Raw genomic sequence first — 26,459 nt, 5'->3', positions numbered from 1 at the left:
GAACTCTCCTAGACGGTGGCGCCAGCTCTATGTGCAGTGACAGAGACGATATGCAGCAACCCTAAGAGCAGTGGGGTAATCTAGGCGTACCACACATCAACGTTTTTAGATCCCACACATTACACGGCAACTTTCCCTTTTTTACCTGGTTGAAGATGCAACTGCAGGCTTTAGATTTAAATCACAGGCATTTCCAGAAATATGGTTGGCAGAGACAAGAGTGCTAAGGGATCGATCGCGTTAAGAGCAGGAAAGGCGTCATAAATACTCGATAATGTTCGCATTTCGGGGTTTTTACCAATCACTTACGACTTAAATAGCTAATTTGAATCGCTCGAAGAATATCTTTTCTTTAATCCGGGACGCTGTTCTCTGAGGCCATTTCTTTGCACTCAGTAGGGTGCACACGCTGTCAGTGTTTTCAGCTGAAAGCTAATAACATGCGTCCATACAATGCTATAGGAAGCCTTCATTGATTATGCCAGTAGCTGAACTTCGCTTCCGAATATCCACATCTGTTGGACCACATTTTAATATCTAGCGCATCTATACGCCATCTGTGAAAAGGAAACAGCTGGGTAAATCCGAGCTCAATAAAAATTAGAACAGTTCCTGAGCTTTCTTGTTTGCTCACAGGTGACGCGATGATCGGTAAACACCTATACTTGGCGTTTTAGCGTTTCTTTTTAACGCGTTGGTTTTGAGGGCGAACTAGGATTTGTTAAGACTGAAGAGCTATCTATCAACACGGCTGTGGATGCACAATCGCTATTCGCAATCGGTTTGGTGCGGTGCCGAAATGTCCTTAAACACCGCCCACGCACCGGGAGGAGTCCTGGTCTTCACAGGCGAGCTGTAAGTAATCTTTCGACTTATGCTTACAATGGCTCCTGCTAAAGTGTCCCATCAGCAGCTTGGCCCATTTGGAAATTAAGAAATACCCGCCGCGGTGGCTCAGTGGTTGCGGCGCCCGACTACTGATCAGGAGTTCCCGCGTTCGAACCCGACCGCGGCGGCTGCGTTTTTGTGGAGGAAAAACGCTAAGGCGCCCGTGTGCTGTGCGATGTCAGTGCACGTTAAAGATCCCCAGCTGGTTGAAATTATTCCGGAGCCCTCCCCTAAGGCACCTTTTTCCTTTCTTCTTTCACTCCCTCCTTATCCCTTCCCTTACGGCGCGGTTCAGGTGTTAGACGATATATGAGACAGATACTGCGCCATTTCCTTTCCAGATAAACCAATTATTATTATTATTATTATTATTATTATTATTATTATTATTATTATTATTATTATTATTATTATTATTATTATTATTATTATTATTATTATTATTATTATTTAAATTAAGAGATGATCTGTGCCAGTGCCACAAACCCGCTGATGCTCCGTATAGTCTAGGCTCTATCTACCGAACAACGCTAGTAGCACCGGAGAAGAGGGGAAGGGAGTGTCTAGCGTTCCGTCCAGACGGAACATTTGCTTCTGCTGCAGTTCCGTCCAGAAGGAAATATTTGCTGCAGCTAGAGTTCCTTCATGTTCCTTTATGTTACGTTCAAGCCCACGTCCCGATTGCCGGTATCGAAGTCGTTGTCAGCGAAGCCAGCAAACAATCCAGCGAAGCCGGCTGAGAGGAATAATTAAGGCGCAGTTACGTAGTTGAAACTATTAAAAAGTTCAAAAAGCAGAAATCAGCAGTCAACTGTAAAATTTTAAACTATAGCTCAATCATTCAAGACTAGTAAAAGTTATTGCTTGTGTATTTTTTAACATGCTAACCGTGCCAAACATAAAGTAACTCTTGCGCAAATTGGAGTTTCGTCTGGACGGATCTCTAGCCACAGCCAAAGGGGAAACCATCGTCGAGCTACGTTCTCCGAATGATGTTATTGTGCATGCTGCCTGGGTGGCCCTCCTAACGATAAATTAATTAAAGGACCGGGTACAAAAATTCCCAATCACTACATTCCTTCGCCTCGCAAAAAAGGAAGGTCCGTAATCTTATTACCGCAGACACGTCCACAAGAACAAATATTAAACCACACCTTTTATTAATAAATTTTCCAACGGTGTTGAGAAGAACAATAAAATGAACTATAGAAGAAAAAGCAGACTAAGTGCAGAGATTAACAGAACCGTCTTAAACAAACGAAAACAGTATTTTTCTTCTCAAGTGAGAGCCGCTGTGCACGCAGAAAAAATTGCAAGGTGAGCGGAAGGAGTTATGATGGCAGATCCTTGAAGTGGAAGCGGATGAACACATCATGCATTCATAAATATAGACCCAGATGCGTTTTTGCACAGATCTAAAAAGTTAACCTAATGAATACATAAGCCTACTCATTGCGAGCGACCTGAAGGTACGTTTCACCGCTGTGTTACACAGAGGGATGTTGTCAGTTCTTCGGCATATATGACATTGTGGTGCTTTTGTAAGATCGTTACTTAAAATTCTGCAGGTGAGCTCTTTCAGGAGCTGCTTAGGCAATATGAATTAAGAATGGTTGAAGTGAGCTCTTCTAGTGACCAACAGGTATTAACCGCTGGTTGCATGATTTGTTACCACAGCGTGGCGTGTCATCCCTCCGAGGAACATCCCGAACAATTCAGAAATCATTCCACACTTGAACACCCTGATAGACAGCTGCGAGACTTTACTTGTGGGCCACTGGTCGCGCTCGGTTCTTGCAAGATAGGGTAGCAGGGGGTGACACTGGAGCTATTTAGAATTTCACTGACAAGATTTCGCTTTCTCTCGGCACAGGTCGTGGCAGCAGGGTTGTCATTGCAATAAGCAACGACAGGCTAAAACAAGGTGCGATTGACCTATATGCATGCCGTGTTATATACTAGGGTCAAAATTTCCTCTACAAGTATCACTCCTTCGTCTGCATGCAGATGGCTGTGCAAAACGCGGAAGTGCATCGGCTACCTCGCTCTGGTATCTTTGCTTTTCGTTTTACTTACGGTGCTGGGCAAGGAAGGCTCGCTTCAGTCGACGTGCCGAAAGGGTGCGGTCGGGGATGGGTAAGCGCAAGCGTTTCTTCCCTGACGAATTTGCTGCGAGTAGCCGATGATGGGATGCCTGTGTGAACTTTTAATACGCATTTCTTTTTTCACAACATTGCGCTCACAGAAAAAATCAAGTTTTCTTTTTTTCTCCGCCTTGAACACTTTGCCCAATGTTAAGTACATGATTTTGCTGATAACTAGATAATAGTTGGGATATCACCGGACTGATATGGAACTATTGCAACAAGGTCCCGCATTTACCAGAACAATTAGTTTCGTCGAATATTCTATGAACGCTGAGAAATGGCCTGAAACAGCCGTTTTTGTGCTCAAAGCATGGCGGGAATTTCAAGTGTGGCCTTTCCAGTATTTCTTAGCCTTTGCTGAGAGGAGCCTATTTTGCTTGCCTTTTACCCTCCGTAATGGAACTCTGAGTCGTGCTGCGGTTGTCGGTCGTTCCAGCGATTCTATTTGGTGCGCTACGTGGGATTTCTTTCGGAACTACAAGTCGTATAATGATGGACTCCGAGTTAAATTCCTCGACCCGGGGTTTTTCAATGTACACTTCTATCACACAGCACACGGGCGTACGTTCAAGATCGCCTATACCCGAATGCGGCTCCCGCATCCGGCATTAGACCCTGCTACCTTGTGCTCAGCACTCAGATACCACGGCCACTGAGGCACCGTTACGGGGCGAACCCAACATTCCTTTCAAAGCTTTCTGCATAGGGTGCAGGATTTCGAAAAGAATGGCTGTGGTTTAGCTCTGGTTAAACCTGGGGTGACGCGATAGCTACAGCTGGCCGAGTAGAACTCGCTGAGTCCAATTGCAAAGTCAGTCTTCGCCACTGCGTTTCGCTGCGCGTTCCTACTGCATCTTCGTCCCTGAACGCGGATTCACTCTCTCCCCTCTCTCTCCGCTCCTCCCCCACTCGGTTTAGCCGGGGCGCCGCGCCGCTGGCACCTGCTCCGCACCACGTGACGAACCATGTAACCAGCGACGGCGCCGCCACGCTGACGGCTCGTAATGCTAGCGTAATGTAGGCGCGGGGCGCGCACACCAGCTGCGTGCTCTGACGTCACTCCGCGCATGCGTACAACTGACGAGGCGGGCGGTGTCTGCTCCGCCGTCGGCGCAGGCGAGGCGCGCGGCGGGCTATGGCGTCACTCCCCGCATGCGCACAGCTGGCGGAGCGGTGCTGACACGGCTCAGTGCGCAGCCACGCTGACCTCGCAAAGCGGCTGGGCTAATGTAGCTCTCGCTACAAAACGGCAAAACAAGTCTGAAGTGAAATAGTGTACAGTTGAACATGCATGCGCCGCACATGCATAAAAATTCCGAATGAAAATTGCATTTTTTGATACGCAAGGATAGTGTTCCCGAGTATGCTACGAAACACTACGCAGGAGTAAAAACAGTCGAGAGTGCAGCTTAGATAGGTCTTACAATAGTGCCCTTCATTGTAACGTCGCAGACTGCTTTTCTCACTACGCCAAAGTGTGACAAGCAGTGTGTGGCGCCTTATGTTTTTGATTGATTTCAGAGTCGCAACTTTAAATACGAATACTTGTTTATCCTGTGCAGGTTGAGCGTATATTACGCGTCAATAAATATTTGCTTCCATGCCAATCAAAGAGTTGTTCTAAAAAACTTAGGGATGGTCAACTGGATTGAAGCGGAGAAAATGCGATGGCATTCTTCTTTCACTCGCCAATTTATTACCATTCTGATTATATTACATTATCAATTCTATTTCACTCTTGATTCTAATTCATTAATGACGCTTTGAATTAGGCTTTCATGAGCCTAAACGGTCTCATAATTTGTGGCATAATCATAACGACAAGCTGGCGCAAACAATATTGCCGCAAATCTTTGTAGTATTTGTTCATTCTTCAAAGCTGCCAGCGCAGCGCTTTATCGTTTTGTTTGCGATGCAAGACGCGACCAGATTTATCTCGATTGACCGCATCCAGGCAGAGCTGATTCTACGTTGTTCCAGAAAGTTGTAGTGACTTTGCTCGCCGTATCTCGAATGTGCGATGTCAGCTTTAAATTGAGCAGGGCCGAGAACGGCGGGCATTCTGTTCGACGACCGCCGAACACGGTTGCTCCTACGCAGCCAACGAGTGATTCAGTCCACTGCGAGCGCTAGTCAGCCCAAATAAAGAGTTTTCTTCAGACGCCATTTTCACTGTCTTTCTGCTATCCGAACTGCAGTCACCACTTAGTGAAAATATATGGGGAAGCGATGTGAATGATCACTCTGTCAACGATCTTCCAATGTGCACTGTCAAGCGGTAAGAGCTCTTTTATGATTTCGGATTTTAGGACCATCACGCACATACACCCCAAAAAGTGCACTTTGATGTCCTGGAACTGAATGGTGCTGTTTTATGGTAATTTATGGGCAAAGACATGTCATTTTCCTTCCCATGTCAAGATCGTAAGTACGCTGCTGGCTACATCAGGCTGTGGTGCGCATTTGTATTTTCACGCCTCCGCGCAGTTTAGTGAAATAACGGCTCATAGTTGCCATATCTCTCATCTATTGAAGTGTGACGCTTGTTTGTTTCGCGTCATCATCAGTAACAAACTTTCCTGTGTAGGTCACTTGATTGTGAAGTTTTTAATACACAGACTTCGTGCTGCGTATGCGCCCTACTGGAGATCAGTGTTCCGTCCCTTGAGAGGTATAATACCATGTGCTATAGGCGCCCTGCCACAGCACCGCTGGTAGCGCTTAGCTGTTTTGCACGAATATTCTATTCTTATCCGAATCGATGCTACTATTTTTCGATCCATATTCGATTCGGCTTTTAGCTACACTAATCGTATTCGCTTTATTTTGAAAAAGTACTATTCGCACACACCTGCTACGCGTGGTTCCTCGCAAAAAGATGTGCTTAGCTGCTACGCCTGTCAGATCTGGCTACAGCACGAAAATAAAAAAGAACTGGAGGGGGCACCTAAGCTCCGCCTTAAGGGCATGGCGCAAAAGCGTATTGGGTCAGTTCTCATAAATGCCGAAAGTTATCTTTAACATTACATTCTTAGGTCCCTGGAAGTCCTCATATGCCTCCTGGCGTAGTAGCACAGCGGTGAAGCGATGTGCCACTGCCCTCGAAGGCAGGTGCTCCAATTCGTTTGCCTTGTGCGGCCCAAATGTCTCTTCCCGACCAACCAATTATTGATTTAACTGCTATCTGCCACTGTTGGAGATTGCTCACTTTCCGGTGGGCAGGTTGTTGTGACGCCGAAGGGTCACGTGACCTAGGTGGCCCATCTGCCTCCTAGGTTGCTCTCTGGGCACCGCTTTCCAGAGTCATGCTCATGACTTTTCGCTCGCAACGCCGATGCCGACAATGCCGACGCAGGATTTTATCGACAACGGGGCCTTTAACTCTACAGTATTGTCACTGCGAAACGGTTGGCGTAAGCAGGGCTGGTTTACTTGCTTTAATTAGACGCGCAAGACGTTGGAACGCGCAAGGCAGCAGGCAGCACGAGAGATGAAGAAGACGAAGCATCTAGCCCCGAGATGGCTCAAGCCTTGCCAACTGCCAGGAAATGCAGTTTAGCCGCTGTATGGCGCCACTAGAGTAGTTAGTAGCGTAGCATTGCTCCCCCTCTCTTGAAGACACCGAATCGGTGTGGTAGCAATTGCAGGCAGGACCACAAGGATAGTCGCGCGTATCTAGCGTGTGGTGTAGACACGCGCGAGGGGCTAACGGGCGTCGTACGGCTTCATCCGAGCGACGTGGACAACTTCGGAGGTCGGCCGTCTAGGAGAGCGAACTGTTCCTTGGAGGAGAACTTCGTAGGTAACTTGACTAAGCTGGCGGAGCACCTCGTAGGGGCCAAAGTATATGCGTAGAAGCTTCTCAGAGCGTCCCCTCATGCGGATTGGGCTCCACACCCAGACTTGTTCGCCGGGCAGGTAACGCACATTTCGGTGGCGGAGGTTGTGTCGCTGAGCGTCGTGAACTTGCTGGTGCCGGATGCGCTGTCGGGCGAGTTGGCGGGCGGTCTCAGCGTAACGAACAAATTGGGCAGCACCCATAACAGAGGGGGTAGCGCTAGCTGGAAGCAGCACTGCATCCAGCATGGTTGTGGCTTCGCGACCATGTACTAAACGAAATGGAGTGAAGCGTGTCGTTTCCTGGACCGCAGTATTATAAGCAAAGGTGACGTAAGGGAGTATGGCGTCCCAGTTCCGGCGGTCCGCGTCGACATACATAGAAATCATGTCAGCGATCGTCTTGTTGAGCCGTTCGGTGAGGCCGTTCGTTTGAGGGTGGTAAGCGGTTGTTTTGCGGTGACTGGTGCCGCTTGGGCGCATAACCTCCTGCGTAAGGGCCGAGGTGAACGCTGTTCCCCTGTCAGTTAAAACGATGTTGGGTGCACCGTGACGAAGCCCAATGTTTTAAATGAAAAAGTTCGCAATTTCGTCAGCAGTACCAGGGGAAGAGCTTTAGTCTTACAGTATCGGCTGAGGTAGTCGGTGGCGACCACAATGTAGCGGTTACCCAGAGAGGACTCCGGAAATGGGCCGAGTATGTCCATGCCAACTTGGTGGAAGGGAACCTGAGGCGGATCAATAGGCTGGAGTAGGCCGGCTGGCTTAGTCGGCAGCGTCTTGCGACGCTGGCACTCGCGGCAAGTTCTTACGTAACGTTTCACAACTGCAGCAACCCTTGGCCAGTAGTATTTTTGCCGTATTCGTGTCAAAGTTCGACAAAAACCCAGGTGACCAGAAGATACGTCATCATGGCTCGCCTGCAGGACTTCGTCGCGAAGGGCCGTAGGCACGACGAGTAGATAGACAGCTTCTGTTGGACTGTAGTTTTTCTTATACAGGACGCCGTCACGTAAACAGAACGGCGACAGCCCGCGCGAAAAGATTCGCGGGGGAGACGGAGCGCTTCCTTCTAGATACTCAATGAGGGGCCATAGTTCGCTGTCGTCCCTTTGGTGTTGAATGAGGATGGACGTGGAGATGGCACCAAGAAAAACAGAATCGTCGTCGGGGTCAGCTCGGTTGTTCTCAATAGGAGCACGAGACAAACAGTCGGCATAACTGTGCTTCCTACCAGACTTATAGACGATAGTGACATCGAATTCCTGAAGTCGAAGGCTCCAGCGTGAAAGCCGTCCCGAGGGATCTTTGAGTTTCGCCAGCCAACACAGCGAGTGGTGGTCGCTAACGACCCTGAAAGGGCGGCCATATAGGTACGGGCGAAATTTTGTTACTGCCCACACAATGGCCAGGCATTCTTTTTCAGTGGTGGAATAGTTCGCCTCAGACCGTCACAATGTGCGGCTCGCGTATGCGATTACGCGTTCGAGACCATCCTGCCTCTGCACAGGGACTGCACCGAGGCCGATGTTGCTGGCGTCTGTGCGTAGTTCAGTGTCGGCTGACTCGTCGAAGTGTCCAAGGATGGGCGTACTTTGGAGACGAGTGCGGAGGTCTTCAAATGCTTGCTGTTGCTCCAGGCCCCAGAAGAATGGTTCGGAATCTTTCGTGAGTCGCTTGAGGGGCTCAGCGATCTGGGAGAAGTTCTGCACAAAACGCCGATAATAGGCGCAGAGACCCAGAAAGCGGCGCGCACTGCGCTTATCGGTGGGCACAGGAAAACCAGCCACGGCAGCAGTCTTATCGGGGTCTGGGCTAACCCCTTTAGCGCTCACGATGTGGCCCAGAAACTTCAACTCTTCGAAAGCGAAGTGACACTTTTCGGGCTTCAGGGAAAGACCGGCCGACCGAATTGCTTCGAACACAGCGCGCAGGCGTCTCAGGTGCTCTTCGAACGTGTCACAAAAAATGACAACGTCATCCAAGTACACGAGACAGGACTGCCATTTGAGATCGGCAAGAACGGTGTCCATCATCCTCTGGAAGGTTGCAGGAGCCAAGCACAGGCCGAAAGGGAGCACCCGGAATTCGTACAGTCCGTCCGGTGTAATAAAGGCGGTCTTTTCCCGGTCGCGTTCGTCCACCTCCCTCGATTTGCCAATAGCCGCTTCGTAAATCTAGCGATGAAAAGTACTTGGCGTGGCGCAGCCGGTCCAGGGAGTCATCAATATGCGGGAGAGGATAAACATCCTTTTTAGTGACTTTGTTTAAACGTCTGTAATCAACGCAGAACCGTAGGGTTCCATCTTTCTTTGCCACTAGAACAAGAGGCGACGCCCACGGGCTCGTCGACGGCTGTATCACGTCGTCTTTGAGCATTTCTTGAACTTGGCGGCGAATGGCATCGCGCTCCTTCGAAGAGATGCGGTAGGGCGGCTGACATAACGGCCGTTGGTTGGCGTCAACTATAATTCGGTGCTTTGTGAGCGGTGTCTGCCTAACATTGGAAGTCGAGGCAAAGCAGTCGCAGAAAGACAGGATAACGCTTTCCAAGCAGCGTTTCTGGTTAGTTGAGAGGTTTGGGTTCACGTCAGTGTTTATGGGAGTGGTCGGTTCCTCCACTGATGCCGGGGCTCCGGACAAAGCGTGCTGTCCCGCGAATTCGCTGAGTTCCTCGAAATACGCAATAGCTGTTCTGCCAGGCAAACACTGAGGTTCACAACCAAAATTGGTCACCAAGAGTTCGGTTCGGCTCTTGTCCAGTTCAACAATTCCTCGAGCAACACAGACTTGCCAACCAAGGAGCAGCGACATGTTGGTTTCAGCAATGCCACGAATTTTGGCGCTGTTATCGCACTCTACAGTAACAAACATGCTGGATCTTGATGGGATCAAAACGTGGTCGTCACAGATGCATAACTTAGCCCTGAGTGGCTCGGTATCGTCGTCGACAGGGCCTTGGGTGGAAAACGACACGATTAGCTCCTGTAGGTTGATAACGGCACCGTACTCTTGAAGGAAATCCAAACCGAGTATGAGGTCTTTGGAGCACTCGGGTAACACAGCAAAGCAGCCAGGGAAAGTAACACCCCGGATCTGGATTCGCGAAGTGCAGAAACCGATCGGAGTTACCACGTGGCCACCAGCTGTCCGGATCTGCGGCCCAGACCAAGGGGTCAGAACCTTCCTCAAGACCGTGGCTAACCGTCTGCTCATTACCGAAAAATCGGCGCCGGTATCCACGAGTGCGGTAACGTCCTGGTTGTCGGCGGATACCAGAATTTCGGCGGAGGCCAGTCGGTCGCAGCGCGTCGTCGAGGTCGTCGGGTCAGGTCGTCGTCGGTCGGAACGTCGCGGCGAATCGTCGGGTGGAGGCTCTTGACTCGGTACAGTAGCGGCAGCCCTACCCCCGGAGGACGCCGTCTTCAGTTTTCTCGACGTGGGGACGTACCTCTGAACTGGCCAGAGGATGACGAGCGGCCGGGCGAAGAGAACCGCCTTGGGGATGGCGACCGCGACTGGCGTCGCTGCGAGGTCGAAGATTGCACGTTTTCAGCCAAGTACTGTTCGATATCCCGTGGTCTTTCACCGTAGCGTGGTCGAGGTGCGTCAGGTGAAAACCCCCTTAAACCCATCCTGCGCTAGGGGCAGTGGCGGAGGATGTGGCCAGGCTCTCCGCAGTGGTAACAGAGCGGCCGATTGTTTGGCGTACGCCAAACGTGCGCTTTGCTCACGGGGGGCATGAACTCCTCCGGCACGGAGGGTGCTGTTGCGATTGGCTCCTGCAGGTATTGCACAGGAGCGATGGGGGAAAAGGCTCGCATCGCTGGCCAGGAACTTCGTAGCGCCTCGCTGTACGTCATAACGGAGGGCGCCGGGTGTGGAGCGGGGGGTGGCTGCACAACTCGTCGGATTTCTTCGCGGACCACGTCCGTAACGGCAGCGACGCTGACCTGTGGAGCTTCAAACCGAAGTTTCGCCAGTTTCTCGCACACCAGGCTTCTTACAAGCTCACGAAGGTCCTCGGCGGGCAGCGACGTAGGCGTGTACTGGGACTGGGAAGCGGCTGCTACAGTAGCCTGACGTCCGTAGTGGGCGCCCCGTTCCTGTAAAGAGCGCTCGATACTCATTGCCTCCTTGGCGAAGTCGGACACTGTTCGTGGCTGGTCACGGACCAGTCCGGCAAACAGCTGCTCTTTTACGCCACGCATTAAGTGGCGTACCTTCTGGGCTTCGGGCATAGCAGGGTCGGCCCGATTGAACAGTCGGGTAATGTCCTCGATGAACATCGCGACGCCCTCGTTCGGCTGCTGTGATCTCGAGCGCAGGGCGATTTCAGCTTTCTCTTTTCTTTCGCTGCTGGTAAATGTCGCTAGCAGCTCTCGACGAAAAGCTTCCCATGTGGTAAAGGAAGCTTCGTGGTTCTCAAACCACGTCTTGGCCGAGTCCTGCAGCGCAAAGTAGACGTTGCGCAGCTTGCGCTCGCCGTCCCACTCATTGAAACCCGCCACTCGGTCAAAGCTGGCCGACCAGTCTTCGACGTCCTCGAACCTGTCCCCGTGGAACGGTGGCGGCGATCGAGGTGCGTGAAGGACAAATGGCGGGGCATTCCCAGAGTGCTGACTTGTCTGGCTAGCCGCGGTGGATGTCATGGCCCTTACCGGCGCTGTCAGTTGGCCGAACTCGGGTTTTAGGCCTCGCAGGCGGCGGCTCGCCTTGTGGACTGGTGTTGTAGCCACGCGTTGAGAGCTGACGTCAAAGATGTCCTCGAGGTCAGCGTACATGGGCCGTTACCCCGCACCTCCACCAAATATGTTACTGAGAAACGGTTGGCGTAAGCAGGGCTGGTTTACTTGCTTTAATTAGACGCACAAGACGTTGGAACGCGCAAGGCAGCAAGCAGCACGAGAGATGAAGACGACGAAGCATCTAGCCCCGAGATGGCTCAAGGCTTGCCAACTGCCAGGAAATGCAGTTTAGCCGCTGTATGGCGCCACTAGAGTAGTTAGTAGCGTATCAGTATTAAAATAACAGAAACTGGCTATGAAATAAAATTTATTGAGGCCATCATATCGAAAGCAATTCTACAGCACAATGCCTCCGGGGTAATTATAGGAGAACTCACGTCTCAGAAAGTATAGGCTGAGCTACAAAAGCGCTTTTATTGCCTTTTTTTAGGCTTGAAGGTGCGAGTTCTATGCATTGCGGCACAGTACACACAAAACAAGAATACGCCTATATGCAGCAAAAAGGAAGTAAGGGGGGTCTACTTGAGAACAGCTTACTTTCTTTTCTCCTTTCTGTTTACAATGTATAGAACAAAATTAAAACATAACTTTTAAGCTGTAGAATTCTAAACGTCCTTATTTAGTATATTCATTCCTCAACTGAAATGTCCTAAATTAAATGGTAAAGATTTTCGGGCCAGTACCAGTACTTATATGAAATCGACTTTTTTTTCTACTGCTCGGCTGTCACTATTTTCGTAGGTCTAACGTACAGCAGAAATGAATGTTGCTAAGCAAAGAACAAATTTGCTCCTCTGCTAATTGTTCAATTCAAACAAATTTACTTCAAAACAATTTAACTTTGAAATTTTGAATGGTGCCTACAAACCCTTATTTCGTTCAGTAGTTTGTATCAAATTATTTCAAGAAAGCTTTTTGTTTCTTTCGAGTTTTCGGCATGTCACTAATTGACATAATGCATTCACGTTTATTAGTATTTAAACTTGAGTAGGAATGGAAGAACACTACTTTTTACCAGAGTTAATTTATACCTGAGTACTGATGGTAGTGCACGACTACGTCTTTTGTGAATGAGGCTGACTGATGTGTCCTCTCTCAAAACCAGAATTCTGCTTTACTGCGATGGCGTGGAGGTGACCTTTGAAGGAGCGGATGCGAGGAAGTTCCAGGGAACCACGAAAGGGCGCATCTACCTCACCACGCATAGGGTGACGTACTTCTTTGCACATCTCGCTTCTATTGGCAGGACAAACGCCAGTGGCTTCTGTTTTACTGTTTGTTCTTGGCAGAATGCAGCCATGATCCCTAAGGAGTATAGAGAAGCGACATTTTTTTTTTTGTTCTGTCACAATGACACGGGAGAATTTTCCTGGAGTAAACGAGCATGGTAAAGGCCTTCTTTTACTCACAGAATTCCGCAAAATGGCCAGACACGGTTTCTAGACCTGAGACGGACGTTAGGTAAAGAACACACCTCTTGGATTTTTCGCGTGCGAGCAAAGAACTACTGCCCTGTGACTTCTCCCACTTCAAGACTGTGAAAAGAGAAATTGCATCGCTATTGATGGGATCAGCGCTTCGTATGTCGAGGCCGAACTAAATACACGACATTCTGACGTTACATGAGGTAACGTCGCCTTTTGGAAGCAGGCTCCCGTTGCTCAGTTCTAATGGCAGTCACCGAAATTCTCCTGAAGAAATTTGGACACCAGACGAATGGTTTCTGCAACTGAATTCACGAGGGTGGAACCTTACTTGATACCTTATATACAGTTGGGGTCAGAAGCCTCTGACCCTCCTCCAAGTTCTGAATCGTGCCGCACTACCTGCAGGCGCCACTTGAAGATGCACTCCTGGTGTCTAGACCGAAGCAATATGCTGGTCTTGACGCCAGAAGTGAATCGTGAGGTGGCGCCTGCATGCATTTCGGCACGTGTGGGAACTGCGTTGCGAATTGGTAGCGTGTCCCCGACATTCCGAGGTGGAACGCTACCGCGTGCAGGTTCGAACAAGAGAACAAGATAACAAAGAGATCAAACAAATCAAAACGAAGCCATATTTATAATTTAAAGGAATAGTTCCAATAAAGAACGGAAACGAAAACAATAAAAACAAACACTCAACACACGTACAACACTACACAATAAAGGAAAGAGTTCACCCGGTACTGAGCGTCCCACGTGAAGAGGGAATGTCTTGTAGACAGGGCGGAATGCGGGTTGATGAACTGCGACGTGTCGCTGGCCTTGCGTCGACGGAAGCGGCGAAAGAGAGCCAGGTGGTATTAGGAGCGGAGAAAACCGCAGGAAGATGTCGGAGGTCTCCAGCCAACAGCCCGAAGAACTTGGAAGCGGCACGAAAAACGTAGCCAGGTCTCGTCGACGGCGTCACGAAACGCCAGAGGCTTAAAGCCGGCTATCCAAGAGTGCCTTTCGGCAGCACGGACCATCAGTCCATCGGCTTCCACCTCCACGCTTGCAAGGAACACAGTAGGCTTGCGTCGGTGATCCATGGGAGGTCCACGGCAGCACGGACCCAAGGTCCGACGGCTGCCACCTCCACGCTTGAATGACCCGATCTCCGCTGCGCTGCATTCCTTTACACCTTGTTTTTCTCACACGTCAGCTGTCCGCTCCTCGTGCTCGCCACGCTCTTTGTCGCCGTCGCCTCGCACAGATCCTCCGCACGCGCACACGCGCAACGCTAGGCTGGCACGCGCAGCGCTCCGCTGTCCGGCGCGCCACTGACGACGCACCGCGTTCGCAAATCCCCGAGGATCATTTGTGCACCTCACATATGCCCCCCCCCCTTTCGAAAAAGTTTTTTCTACATAAAAAAACTGCTGTTGGTGCACACAACACTAATGTGCACGTGGTAAACAGACAGACGCCGTTGAAGTCACCGAAAGCACTTTACACCGTGACAAATCTAGGCACATAGTGACGCACCCAGAGAGAACATGGGGCCCAACATTGTACAACTGGCGCAAGAGAAAATATAGAAACCTTACAAATCATTGGACACACATTTTGCACACGTCTGTATTATAAAGGTTAAAATTCACACACTGAACAGCTCATAACCTCAGAGACTTTTAACCTCGTTATCTACGACAGGAGTGCATCGACAGGTGGCGCCTTCATGCAGTGGTGCACGATTCAAAACTTGGATGGGGGGTCAGAGACTTTTAAGCCTGTCAGCTACGACAGGAGTACATCGTCATGTAGCGCCTGCATGTAGGGGTGTACGATTCAGAACTTGGAGTGAGTGGTCAGAGACTTTTAACCCCATTATCTACACCAAACGTGCATCGTCAGGTGGCACCTGCATGTAGTCGTGCATGATTCTGAACGGCGTCTGTCTGTTTACCACGTGAACATTAGTGTTGCGTGCACCAACAGCAGTTTTTTCTATGTAGAAAAAACTTTTTCGAAAGGGGGGGGGGGTCAGAGACTTTTAACCGCGTTATCTACACTACAAGTGCATCCTCAGGTGGCACCTGCATGTAGTGGTGCGCGATTCAGAACTTGGAGCCATGTTCGACATGCGAGCCATGTTCGACATAAGAAGGCTCGAACCAACGACTTGCTACAGCAATAACAATGTCAACTGGTATTTAGTGAATTCAGGCACCGACTGTGAGTTGAAAGAACGAATGAGTTAACAGATTTATACGACAGGTGACCGAACCAGTTATTCGTCCATGATCAGTCCAATAGTTCTCGCGAAATTATTTCACGCAGTTTCTTTAATAGATGGCGGCTATATAGTTTAGATATAAAGACGCACTCTACTAGAAATTTTGTGGGATATCGCACAGCTGCTTGCAATAATTCGAATAGATTCATGGGCAGCAAAACCATGGCGGAAAAAAATGAAAAGTCTCTTTTCGTCCATGTGCTGCACCCTGTAGTCTATTTAGTTTGTTTTGGAAGAATCCCCCCGTGTTAGCATTGTTACTCGTAGTCACAACACTTATAAATGCGTAAACATTACTTGGGTAATGCGTGGCGTAAGCGGAAAGCGTCTACAGAAAGGTTTAGCAGAAAGTATGGATGCTTACACGGCATTACCCGAGTTTCTCGGTAACTCGGTAGTAACTGGGGTGAGGTCGAATAAGTTGCAAGGAGTTCTGCGCAAGCTGCACCCAGTAGATGAGAGCTCAGGTGAGTTCGGAGGAGCGTCACGCCAGCTGCGCTAGAAGCTTCTCGGGAAGAGCAGCATCGGTCGCGTAATTACACATGGTTCGCACAATCCCTGTGACAGGAACAGCCACCGGCCAGTGCAGTGGTGCATTACTTAACCGCTGCGCCAGTGCGCTGGTAGTGGTATGAGGACTCGCCGCCATCTATGAACGTTAACTACAGACTGACTAATTCAGTACATATGGGCTTTAACCCACGCAGCTCCGACTGGTGCGCAGTTTGGTGACCACAGGAACCCCCCCCCCCCCCCAATTTGCACAAACGCACTAACCGCAAACGCACCAACGGAAAGAGCAGTAGTGCACAATGCTTTCATATTCGTAGCACGTAACCAGACTTCAGTGCCCCCGGTATTGTTGTAGCCGGTATTGGCTAGTAGAATTCAAGCCATGTTCTTTTAATAGACGAATGATCTCAAAGAGAAATGATTTTAGCTTTCCCAAACTGTACTGAATGCAATACAAGGCTGCTACCTTTCTTACTATTTCACCGATTTTATTACAAGAAACCCACCCAAGAGGCGTACACCCGCTTCGGATAAGGCTGGGCGCTTAACCTGTGTTGGACAATATTTATCACTCGCTCAAAAATTTTACTTAGTTTTCTATTATAGCTAAACCAAAGGCCGTGGCTGGGACCTTAATTTGACACGCTGGGTTGTTGACAAACCTGGCGTAGCTTTGTACAGCATGGTTCGACTCAGTGAAGGCATCTGTGAAATGAAGTTTTATGTTCTCAGTATTAGCTTGGTGTATGGCGATTTGAAACTGCCTTGTAATTGCTCGCCACGTACAACTGCCGAGCCAGTAAACCACGATACAAAGTTCTCTCTTTTCCCTCATGACCTAGCACTAGACACAGCTGAGTCTATTGCTAGAAGCAGCGGCATTTGTGCCGATGACTGAAGGCAGGAAATAGCCAGTCGGCCTTCCCTTTAACGCACGTGCTATAACTCTTTCTCACTATAGCTTTCTTTTTATTGATCTTTTGCTCGCAGGTGGTGTTTGTCAACAAAGATGGCAAGGAGTTCCTGCAGTCCTTCAGTTTCCCTTTCTTGAACATCAGTGACCTCAAACTGGAACAGCCATTCTTTGGTGCAAACTACATACAAGGAAAAGTGACAGCGGAGAAAAATGGTTGGGAAACCTTTCCATTCTCCGGTTGCGGCTCCTCATTAGCGCTTAATGTCTGCATATTAGAATGTCATGTGTGCGCAGAGCCATTGCATTATTACTAGCATGGGAGAAACAAAAAGAACGAAAAAGAAAGTGCATTGCAGGTATGCATGGCTATGTCACATTTCATTGATAGCTTTTGTTTTCTCCTGTCTCCTCTTTCGGAGTGCAAGGCCACCACGTTTGAGGCACTTAGAGCCATCGACTAGCCAACATTCATGAAGCACATAGTTAAGGGCGGCCATGCTCGTAATGCACGGTATAAATATGCCCGTACAGGAATGGACCAAACTTGGCGGGAAATGTAGTGGAGAAAAAAAAGTTAATTCTGTGCTGGCTCACTAGACAGGCAGATTGTATTTTTGCAGCAGTTGGAACATGCACGTCTCCTCATGTTGCTATGCATTTCAGTGATTTGCTATGCCTGACCTCGCCGCAATATTTGTCCAAGACTGTACACGAGCTTAGCCATAACTGTGGCGTTGCGTAAAAGGTATTTAACTGATCAATATTTTTGGGAGGTTATTAACCTCGCACGAACAAGGTTTTGTGTCAGCATAGCTTATTAGTACCTTCATAATCAACAGAACATCTCAGGATACGGGAGATAGTGTATTATGGTTCAGAGTTCAAATTTTATCACCCAGTGGAATCTTTCTCATTAGAGCCTTATGTACTATTATCTGCCAAACTGTTTAATGGACAGCAGACATGGCTTTTGCCGACTTATATATCATATTTCCTATTTAGCTATTTCGTGAATTTGAACGGCACTACGTTTCAATATCTTGCTAAAATTCATATGGCTCTCAACTGCAGAACAAAAAGTTCTGCACATTTCAGGGAAATGCACTAGTGGTACATTAATATTTATATCTATTATGCAAACTTGGAAGCTGTAGGAACCTAATTTTGTGTGATGATGTCTGCGTTAAAAAATTTTTAATAACTGCTTGATGTGCCTAACCGCTAACCGCATTACCACAGTTTACTTCTATAGATTTTTCTTTTGCTTCCCAACCTTCTCTGCTGTTGTTTTAATGCCTTGCTTTCTTGTTTGTATACAAATATGCTATACAGTAAAGACATCTAAATAGATAAGAATGGTAGACGGCTGGAGTAAGTGTGTGCGTTCCTGCGTGCGTCCGTAGGAAGAGGTGACCCTCTTGGCGGAAATCTCGCCGAATTGTCCACGCGCGATTTCTTATCTTTTCGACAAAGGACGATCGCTTTGACCAACAGCTGTGGAAGACCATATTTTCCCTCTCTTGGCAGGCAACTGGACTGGAAAGTGCACTTTCAAGCTGAAATTCATGAAGGGTGGTGCCATCGAGTTTGGCCAGGCCATGATGGCCGCCATCAAATGTGGTCAGTGGCGTTGCACTTTTCTCCTTTTTCTAATCCGGTGTCATGAGCACATACATATAAGACAGCGGTCGGTCAATGGTTAACCATACTGCTTGCAACTTCCTCTTTTGGGGAATTTAAGACGATTTTCTACAAGCTAAAGAATAGAGACACAGTGCGAAGAATTTGCTCATAGTTCGCTCTGCTAGCTGTGCATGTGCTGTTTATGTTTTCTATATTTCATGTCTACAGCTACAAACAGAAACTGAGTGATGCTCTTGTTGCAGTTAGAGGATTTCCACGAGTGAAGGTCTTCTTTGTGGCTCAATGGCTTTGTTTTATTCTTTTCCATAGACAAGGTCGGCTCAGATTAGAACTGCCGCGTTGCGATTTGGTGTGGTTTCAATGCTTCAACAATGTTCGTGAATTTGACCGTTTGCGGTTCAAGAGAAACAAGCCTTCATGCTAATCCACAAGAATAGGTGTGTTGAATTTCTGGACTGAATATAGTTCTCCTCCTTCCCCCTTTTGTGCCTGCTTTTAACCCTGCCGCACCCGATAGCGTAATTACGTGCGCAACTGCATCTTCTGTAGACTGTGTCTCTCACTGAAAAGCTCATGATTCCTCGGACAGCACGAGTTCATTTAAAAGCCAAGTTACTTATAAATTTTTTTCAGCTTTATGTAAATTATTTTGTTAATGTGGTTACCCCGGAACACAGATACGCTTGTTTGCTGATGTGATGTGGTATTTCGTCAAATTGTGTGTACTGGGCTTCAATATGAACTTGATCTCAGTCTAAAAAATGTGCTTGACTGGTGCAGTGAATTTTCTATGGATTTTAACACTGAAAAAACAGTTTCGCTCCAGATAACACACAAAAATAATCCAATAAACCACTTGTACACTCTTGTATCGCCACTAAAGCAGATTAATAGCTAAAAATATCTAGGTTTAACAATAACTACCAATCTTTCCTGGAATTCGCACATAGATAACACATGTTCGTCCGAGCATAGAAGGCTATATTTCCTGAGGCATAAACTAAGAAATTCTTCCCCCAACGTGCAACTAGTCACATTAGGCGCATACATCAGACCAAAGCTCGAATATGCATCGATAGTATAGGATCAATTTACTAAAAATAACACTAACGAAAAAATAGGGTTCAGATAAAAAATGTCTGGTTTATTTATACAAAGTATACAATCCCCCATCCCCCCCACTTAGCTTATGGCGGCTAATAATATTGAATCACTTGAAACGGGAAAAAAATACAGTCGTGACTTTCTTTCTTCCTTCCTTAACCAGAACTTACCTTTGAACCCAGCTCAGTACTTATCCTCTTTATCCACCCGACATATGCGGCAATACCACATTCACTCATTAACACCGTATTTTGCGAAAACTGATTGTTTTAAGTATTCGTTTTTTACGCGGACAGTCTCCGAATGGAATCATGCTATGGCCTTGTTTGAGTTTAGCAACACTTGTCACTTTTCTTTTATGCATAGTTCTCTTGATTTGGTTTTGCATCCTTTTGAAGTACTCTTATCAATAAATGCCCCTCCTCCTTGAACCCTGGTAAAAGGTCTACAGTATGTACTAAATAAAATAAACAATATAGTAACTGCGTCCCTCAGTCTGACTTGTGTCGCCTTTTGCGGCGTGGCTTCGCATAGCCTGTTTCTTGTACGAAACAGCTCGACCCGTCCCTAAATTCCTGTGATATATGTTACAATCTGCATTGGGCGGTCATTTTAGCAGCAGTCCGGCGTCTTCTCGCTAAGAGTATTATTAGGTAGTATTGAAAGTTTTTGTGTCCCCGCGTGATTTCCTGTCTTCTCCTTCAAGAATGAACAATGGAAGGGAGAACAAAAAACTCTGCGTTCATGTTTCCATCACCACCGAGAAACCAAATTTGCAGATTTTCACTTTTCCCGCTTCACAGAGTAACATTTGTTAGTGCAAGAAGCAAAATCTTAGGCTCGTTTCGCACTCAAAGGTTAACTTGCAGTTATGACACTCGGATCTTCGCATTAACTCCGAGAAAGCGCTCACTCCAAGGACGTCTCTTTCTGTTCATCTTTTGTCCGTAGCTTCCCTGCTGGGAGGCGGTGCCGCACCTGGTTCGTACCAGCCACCTTCAGGGCCATATGTGCCGCTTGGCCCTGCTGACTACATGCCTGGCCAAGGCGTCAACTACGGCTTCCCTCTCCCGTATGCCGCGTTCCCAGATCAGCCACCAGGTAAGGACCCACATCGCCTTCCTGAAGACAGCTTTTTATTTGCGATTATTAGCGCGAAATAATTTAAAACAGTGCAGTGAAGGAATCAGTCGCTTCCCACCGCCTATTTCAATTCTGACGTCATAACCTCTTAACCTTTCCTTAACGACCCTAAGCGAGCTTTGTGCTGGTGTGTACAATGCTTCCGGCTAAGCAAAATTTACATAACCTTTTGCGGCTGGCTGCGCTGCGGTACTACAAGCGATCGTGAAGTTTTGCAAGAACCGCCACACTTGATCAGCGAAGTTGCAGGATGGCTGTAAGGACCACACGATAGCGAACCTTTAGGCTCGGAGAAATTTGCTACCGGAAGAAATCTCAAGCCCGTCTCAGCACAGTTGCAATTCCTAAGAATATTAAGGCTAAAGCATTCAAGAACGTTTTTGTAGGCATCATACAAACAAGCTCTTTGATTGAGCATACGGCTAATCTGCTTCTCCCTCAACTGTAGTTCCCAGTATGCTTTACGTGGACTGTGGGGTGAGTTTGGAACCAAATGCTTAACCAAGGATCATTATGACATACGGCTTTTAGCACAAAGCATGCTGGGTAGGTGTGCCCATGCTCGTAAACAGCAGTACGTGTTGGCAGGTATTCCTGCCTTAGCGTCTAATTTTTTATAATAATGGAGCTTCAGGATTCACTTATTCATGATTGAAATAGGCCATCGATGCATTCCAGATGGCCTATTGCAATAAAAATGCAAATAAATATATTCACAGGACTGTTGCAATCGTGTAAAGCAAAACTCAGTGATAGCTGTTTGCGTCTCTGAATATCAGTTCTCATCCGTCATTATTTATTTTGTTCTCTGATATAGTTCACGCGAAGCCATTGTGCTGTCACTTGTGACGTCACTGGTTTAAGACTACTGAGACTGGTGCGTTGCAGTAACGTCATGCGTGACGATTACTACCAGGAACGCCAACACCGACGCATAAGAGCTAGAGAATGTGCCCTTAACAGCTGTCGCTGTAATAGTGTAATAGCAAGCCAAATAAAGAGTGTAATAACAGATATCAGCTAGGAAATCGAAGCCGTAAGCAAGACTAGAGTTTGCAGAATTTTGTTTACATCCCTAAGTGTATAGGATGCACAGTGGCGGGGCTTATAGGCTTCTTGTTTGCACGAAAGGGCGACGCAGTCACAGCACTGCATTTTGGCAGACTATAAAGAATGAGCACATGTTCCAGTCTTTACCTGGTCTACTCGCCTAATACAGAGAAAAAAAAAGCGTTCTGCCAGCTCAAAATTTTTCCAATCGAATGTTTGCGAATTACTTTCAGGTGTAATTGTGCTGCTGGTGACAGAGTGCAATGATTCGCCGAGAAGCACTTGTAGAAGCCAGTGGCGTTTGCAGATGAATGGAAAATGGGGATCATATCTAAGCGTAATTCAGAAATTTGTATTCACTAGGAGGCTTTAAATCAGGGATGCCCTCTGAAGGTTCGTATCGCTTCAACTAATGGTTGTCCGTCTCGCGGCACCCCATCTGCTCGTGGCTTTGATAGAGAGGAGCTTGTCATTGAACGGTTTGCTTCACTCACGTAATGATTAGTTTAGTTTTGCGGGCCGACTTTTCCATTCTATGTGAGAAAATAATAGGACAATTTTTTTGTACCCAAAGTGGCTGCTCAGAGGCTAAGGCGTTGCGCTGCTCTGCCAAAGGTTGTGTGATTTAATTTCGGCCGTGGCTGCATTTTAATAGAGGCAAAATGCAAAAGAGCTTACACGCTGTGTGATGTTAGTGCACACTGATGTCATCGAAATTAACCTGTAACCCTCCATTATGATGTCCTTCATTGCCCATGTGCAGAATTTGGACTTTAAATTCTCCACAGCCCCCTCACAGTACGCTTACGATAACACACCACCGCACTGTTCGCCGCTGCTTACGCACACACTGTACCGGTGCAACATTCTTCATCTTTTGGCTCCGAAATGCTAGTTTAGTAGTTTTACCTTAAACGTTACTAGCCCAGTACCGGCCTTAGTAAAGTGCGTTTACTGCGTTTAAGATTCAGTTTCCGCACTTGCGTATTCATTACTGTAGAGGGACGGGTCTTGTTTGCTTCGACCGTGCGTGGAAGGACGACGTATGATGGTCAAACCAAGGGCTCTTGTTCTAACCGTTGCAGGATTCAAAGAGATTGCGACCGAGCGTGCCACAAGAAATTTAGTGGAGCGCCTATGAATACGATAGAAGCGCTGCTACATTTCCGTACTTCAGGCGGGTTCTTCGCTACATGCAACAAGCTTGTACAGGATTTCACAAGTATTCAGTGATGAACTAAACCGCCAAGGACTCCAATAGTCAGCCATTTGCGACTGCATCTAACTAACCAGCCAAATTGATTCTGTGAAATTAATGTGGCCACGGAGGAACACCCTCTGTCCGCCGACCGCGATGGTGCGTGGTTAGCAAATGCTACGACCTCTGCTAACGACAACGCTCCGTGCTTACAAGTGACACAGAGGTAGGCGAATCCCGTTTGGAAGGGCAGATTAGGAGTCGGTAACTTCAACATAGTCTCTAAACCAGGGATCGCGTTGTCCAGAGTGAAGCCCAAACAACATGGCAAACGAGGGCAACCTGCTGCAGGTAGATATATATATTGTGTTGTTTATGATAGATTTTCTGTCTGCCCTAGAGAAATTTAGAGAGAAAAGGAGAGAGTAGGATGAGTCAACTCCTTCACTTTGGCTGATACTCTTAAAGGTAAAGGGGAATGACAACAGGACCGTGGAAAGAAAACGCTGAAGTTGAGCATAGCTTTCGGGTTAATTGGGGTACGGCAAAGGCGCAGTATGCATTGGGGCGAAAAAGAGATAGGCAGCAGTTGGAAAGGAAAGAGAGGGAGGCTAGCCAGGGCAAAGGACCGGTTTGCTATCCTGCGTAGGGGGAAGGAATAGCAGCTTAATAGGGAATACAAAATGACCTCATGTAGAAAACAATAACAGAAGGGAAGTGAAGACGTTGCGTGCCACAAACGCATCGCCTATAGCACAGGCACAAGGCCGGCAACAAAGTGAACAGTGCCTCACTTGCATTCAGGGCCGGTGAACGCTCCAATGGCCGTACGAGAATCTTGATCTGCATCGGCGGGTGAGCAAGACGGGCAAGTGATATTGTCTTGCAGCACAAGGAACATGGCATGTGGTATCGGGAACAACACTAACTGACCTCACATCCAGTTTCCGAACCGTGCCGCACTGGATGCGGGCAACACCTAACGATACACTTCTTGAGTCGATGGCAGCGCAGTGTAATACCACCCGGTAGTGCATAGAAAATGCTTTATTATTTGGTTACACTTGCAACTAGCCAAGGTGTACCAGTGGTCGACACTCCCCCGTTATACATAGAAAGTGCTTTAGTATCTGGTTACACTTGCAACTAGCCCAGGCAGGGCCATCGGCCATGCCGAATAGTAATGAGTATCGAATCGTGCGGCCATATACAAGCAGAAGAGACACAATAAACTTTATTCTCGCCGCGGTAGGCACGGTTGAACTCGAAGCTGCAGGTCAGGGAGCAGGGAGTGTGATATGTACACAAACATCGTAACCGTGATCAGATCTGGCGGGTTTTTCTACGCAGATATTTCTGCAATGCCACATTGTTATGGTAGTCACTGATATAATATCGTGTCCTCTATTTACAGCACAATGATGTTCCTCCGGGATATCCATTACCAGCTGTTCATTGCGTCAGCGACGATGAACAGCTTGCAAGCCTTTGAGGGCCTCTTTTAAGGTGGAGATTATAAACCATCACTAAGGAATCTGTTTTTATTAATTTACCGAACTTATTTATTAATACAACTTGTCTGCTATTTGAGAAGTGATGTCCAGTGGATCAACGAATGAGTGGGCCTTTTCAGAAACCAAGAAAGTCGGATCCGCAATGTTCTCATTCTGGAAAACTTCTTTTATAAAAAATATATCCTCTTCCTGTTGTGGAACAAGTCAAGGCTTCAATTATAAGTTTCAATGTCTCGTAACCTGCAAACATGGCAAGAGAGGGATGACATTCAAAGCGAGCAGCGGCGAAATTGTGGACAAAACGTCGTTGATGTCAGCCGGTTGGTGCTTGATCATGTAGTTAAAACCAGCACAGAGACCTGAAGGAGAGCGAATCCTTTTTCTCGCCATGTCCCGCATTACTGTGATGATCACTACCTCAGGGGCTTTTGCCTATCGCCTAGAGAGCGTTTGTTGCTATTGCGACAGCTTGGCGTCCTTTACGCGGCCGCAGTCGTGAAATTGCTCAAGCTGGCGCTATATTCTTAAACGCTGCCAACCGCGTGCGATGGGGTTACTTCCACGCGATTACTAAGGGAATTCTTTCCTGGCCTTCGAATTCGGTGGCGCCGTTGCGATCTCTACCTCGGTCAGGGGTAAAACTGCTGCGCTATCTCAGACCACTACTGTGGTTGCTAAGAACGAACACAACATGGAGGGACAGCCAGCAGGCAAAGCTGTTCATTGGGGAACTCCCTAAACCAATAGAGTCCTAGGTTGCACGGGCGGCGCGCAGGCGAGCAACGCAAATGAAGCAGCGTCACCTGTACAGCTGTGGCTCCTAGCGTGGTCCCGGCCCATCCCTCTGCATCCCCGTAGCTTGGTCAAGCCAAGGCCTTCCTCCACGCTCTCCGCTGCCGGTGTGAGGCGAGGCCGAGGGAGAAGATGTTGTGTGCCAGCCGTAGACCATTGGAGCGGGCCGGAGAGAAGGTCTGGTGCCTCAGGCGGGCCAAGGCGAAAGTCGAATCACCACACGATTTAGTTCGATCAAACTTGTCGGTATGACGGCCGGTAAAGTACACCGTAGACGCACTTCAGCTCACAAATATATTCAAAACATTGTGCAGCGAGATTACACCTTGAGAATCTATAGTATCCTACCCCCGGATATGCTAGATTTGTTTTAGCCTAAGCAACTAGACTGCGCCCGTTCCGTGGAACCTAAGCTAGCGGCTGCAGTTCAGCCAATGCGGCGAGTGCAAAATCCTGCTCCGTGGCTCGCGCATTCGCGATCACCTTTCCTGACAGCTTAACTGAAATGAGAAATGGGGTTTTAAGGAAGAGGGGAGGGAGGGGGGGGAGAGTTGCGCATAAAAAAGTGATGCCTACTTTGAAAGGAAAAGAATCTTATGGCGCAGTTCTTCCAGACGTTGTTCCTGTTCTCGTTGTCGTCACGGATACCGGCCCTCTCAATTACTCGTGTTTCTTTTCCACTGTGGCACTCTCCACGAACAAAACTGGATTCCAGAAACTGTAGAGAACTAGAACTACGAGAGTACATTCAAACGCACATGACAATGAATTGAGTGTTTAATTTTCTTGTTCCTTGATGGTTATATTTACTATATTACCCGTTCTGTTTTTATTCTTCCTGCTTTACAACGCCTCCTATCGGCTAATTGCTTGCAGCCAACACGGTGTTCGCAACCAGTGCACCTCCCCCTTACCCGGGCGTCTACGTTCCACCGCAGCAGAACCAGGCTGGAATGCCATCCGCGCCTGTGGCATCCAGCTCCAGCGGTTCTGACTCTTCAGCTGCCGGTTCTTCGGCTCCGCCAGCGGGCTTCAAGCAAGAGTAGTAAAAACGAGTGCAAGAAATCGCCAATGCAATGCAAGAAATCGCTTAACTGTTATGTTGGCGGCATTTGGAGAAAATCTTTCCACAGTACGGTTGTTTCAAGTCATTGGGTAACTGAAAATTGCCAATGGCTCAAAGGTCTTCAGGCGGGTCTGCATTATTTTACAATTTATAAATCAATAAAGTTGCGCTTAATAAATCTTAAATTTGTTAGCCATTCT

General features: G+C 47.9%; 1 protein-coding gene across 1 annotated transcript; it reads left to right on the top strand.

The window, feature by feature from the left end:
• Nucleotides 1-749: 749 nt before the first annotated feature.
• LOC144097341 (WW domain-binding protein 2-like) lies at nt 750-26,405 on the top strand. The gene is made up of 6 exons (XM_077630084.1): nt 750-855; nt 12,726-12,828; nt 16,823-16,961; nt 18,276-18,368; nt 20,448-20,597; nt 26,070-26,405. The coding sequence occupies exons 1-6, from the start codon at nt 758-760 to the stop codon at nt 26,237-26,239; spliced, it is 753 nt and encodes a 250-aa protein (XP_077486210.1). The 5' UTR covers nt 750-757; the 3' UTR covers nt 26,240-26,405.
• The last annotated feature ends 54 nt before the right edge of the window (nt 26,406-26,459 follow it).

Source organism: Amblyomma americanum, chromosome 7, assembly GCF_052857255.1.
Source record: "Amblyomma americanum isolate KBUSLIRL-KWMA chromosome 7, ASM5285725v1, whole genome shotgun sequence".
NCBI classification, from domain to species: Eukaryota; Metazoa; Arthropoda; class Arachnida; order Ixodida; family Ixodidae; genus Amblyomma; species Amblyomma americanum.
Note: the sequence above shows the minus strand (reverse complement) of the source record. Positions and strands in the feature narration are given on the sequence as shown.

Coding starts and splice junctions, on each gene's coding strand:
- LOC144097341 (XM_077630084.1), top strand. CDS start 758: ATGCACAATCGCTATTCGCAATCGGTTTGGTGCGGTGCCGAAATGTCC. Junction 12,829..16,822: donor TCTACCTCACCACGCATAGG/GTGACGTACTTC, acceptor TTTTGCTCGCAG/GTGGTGTTTGTCAACAAAGA. Junction 18,369..20,447: donor GATGGCCGCCATCAAATGTG/GTCAGTGGCGTT, acceptor TTTTGTCCGTAG/CTTCCCTGCTGGGAGGCGGT.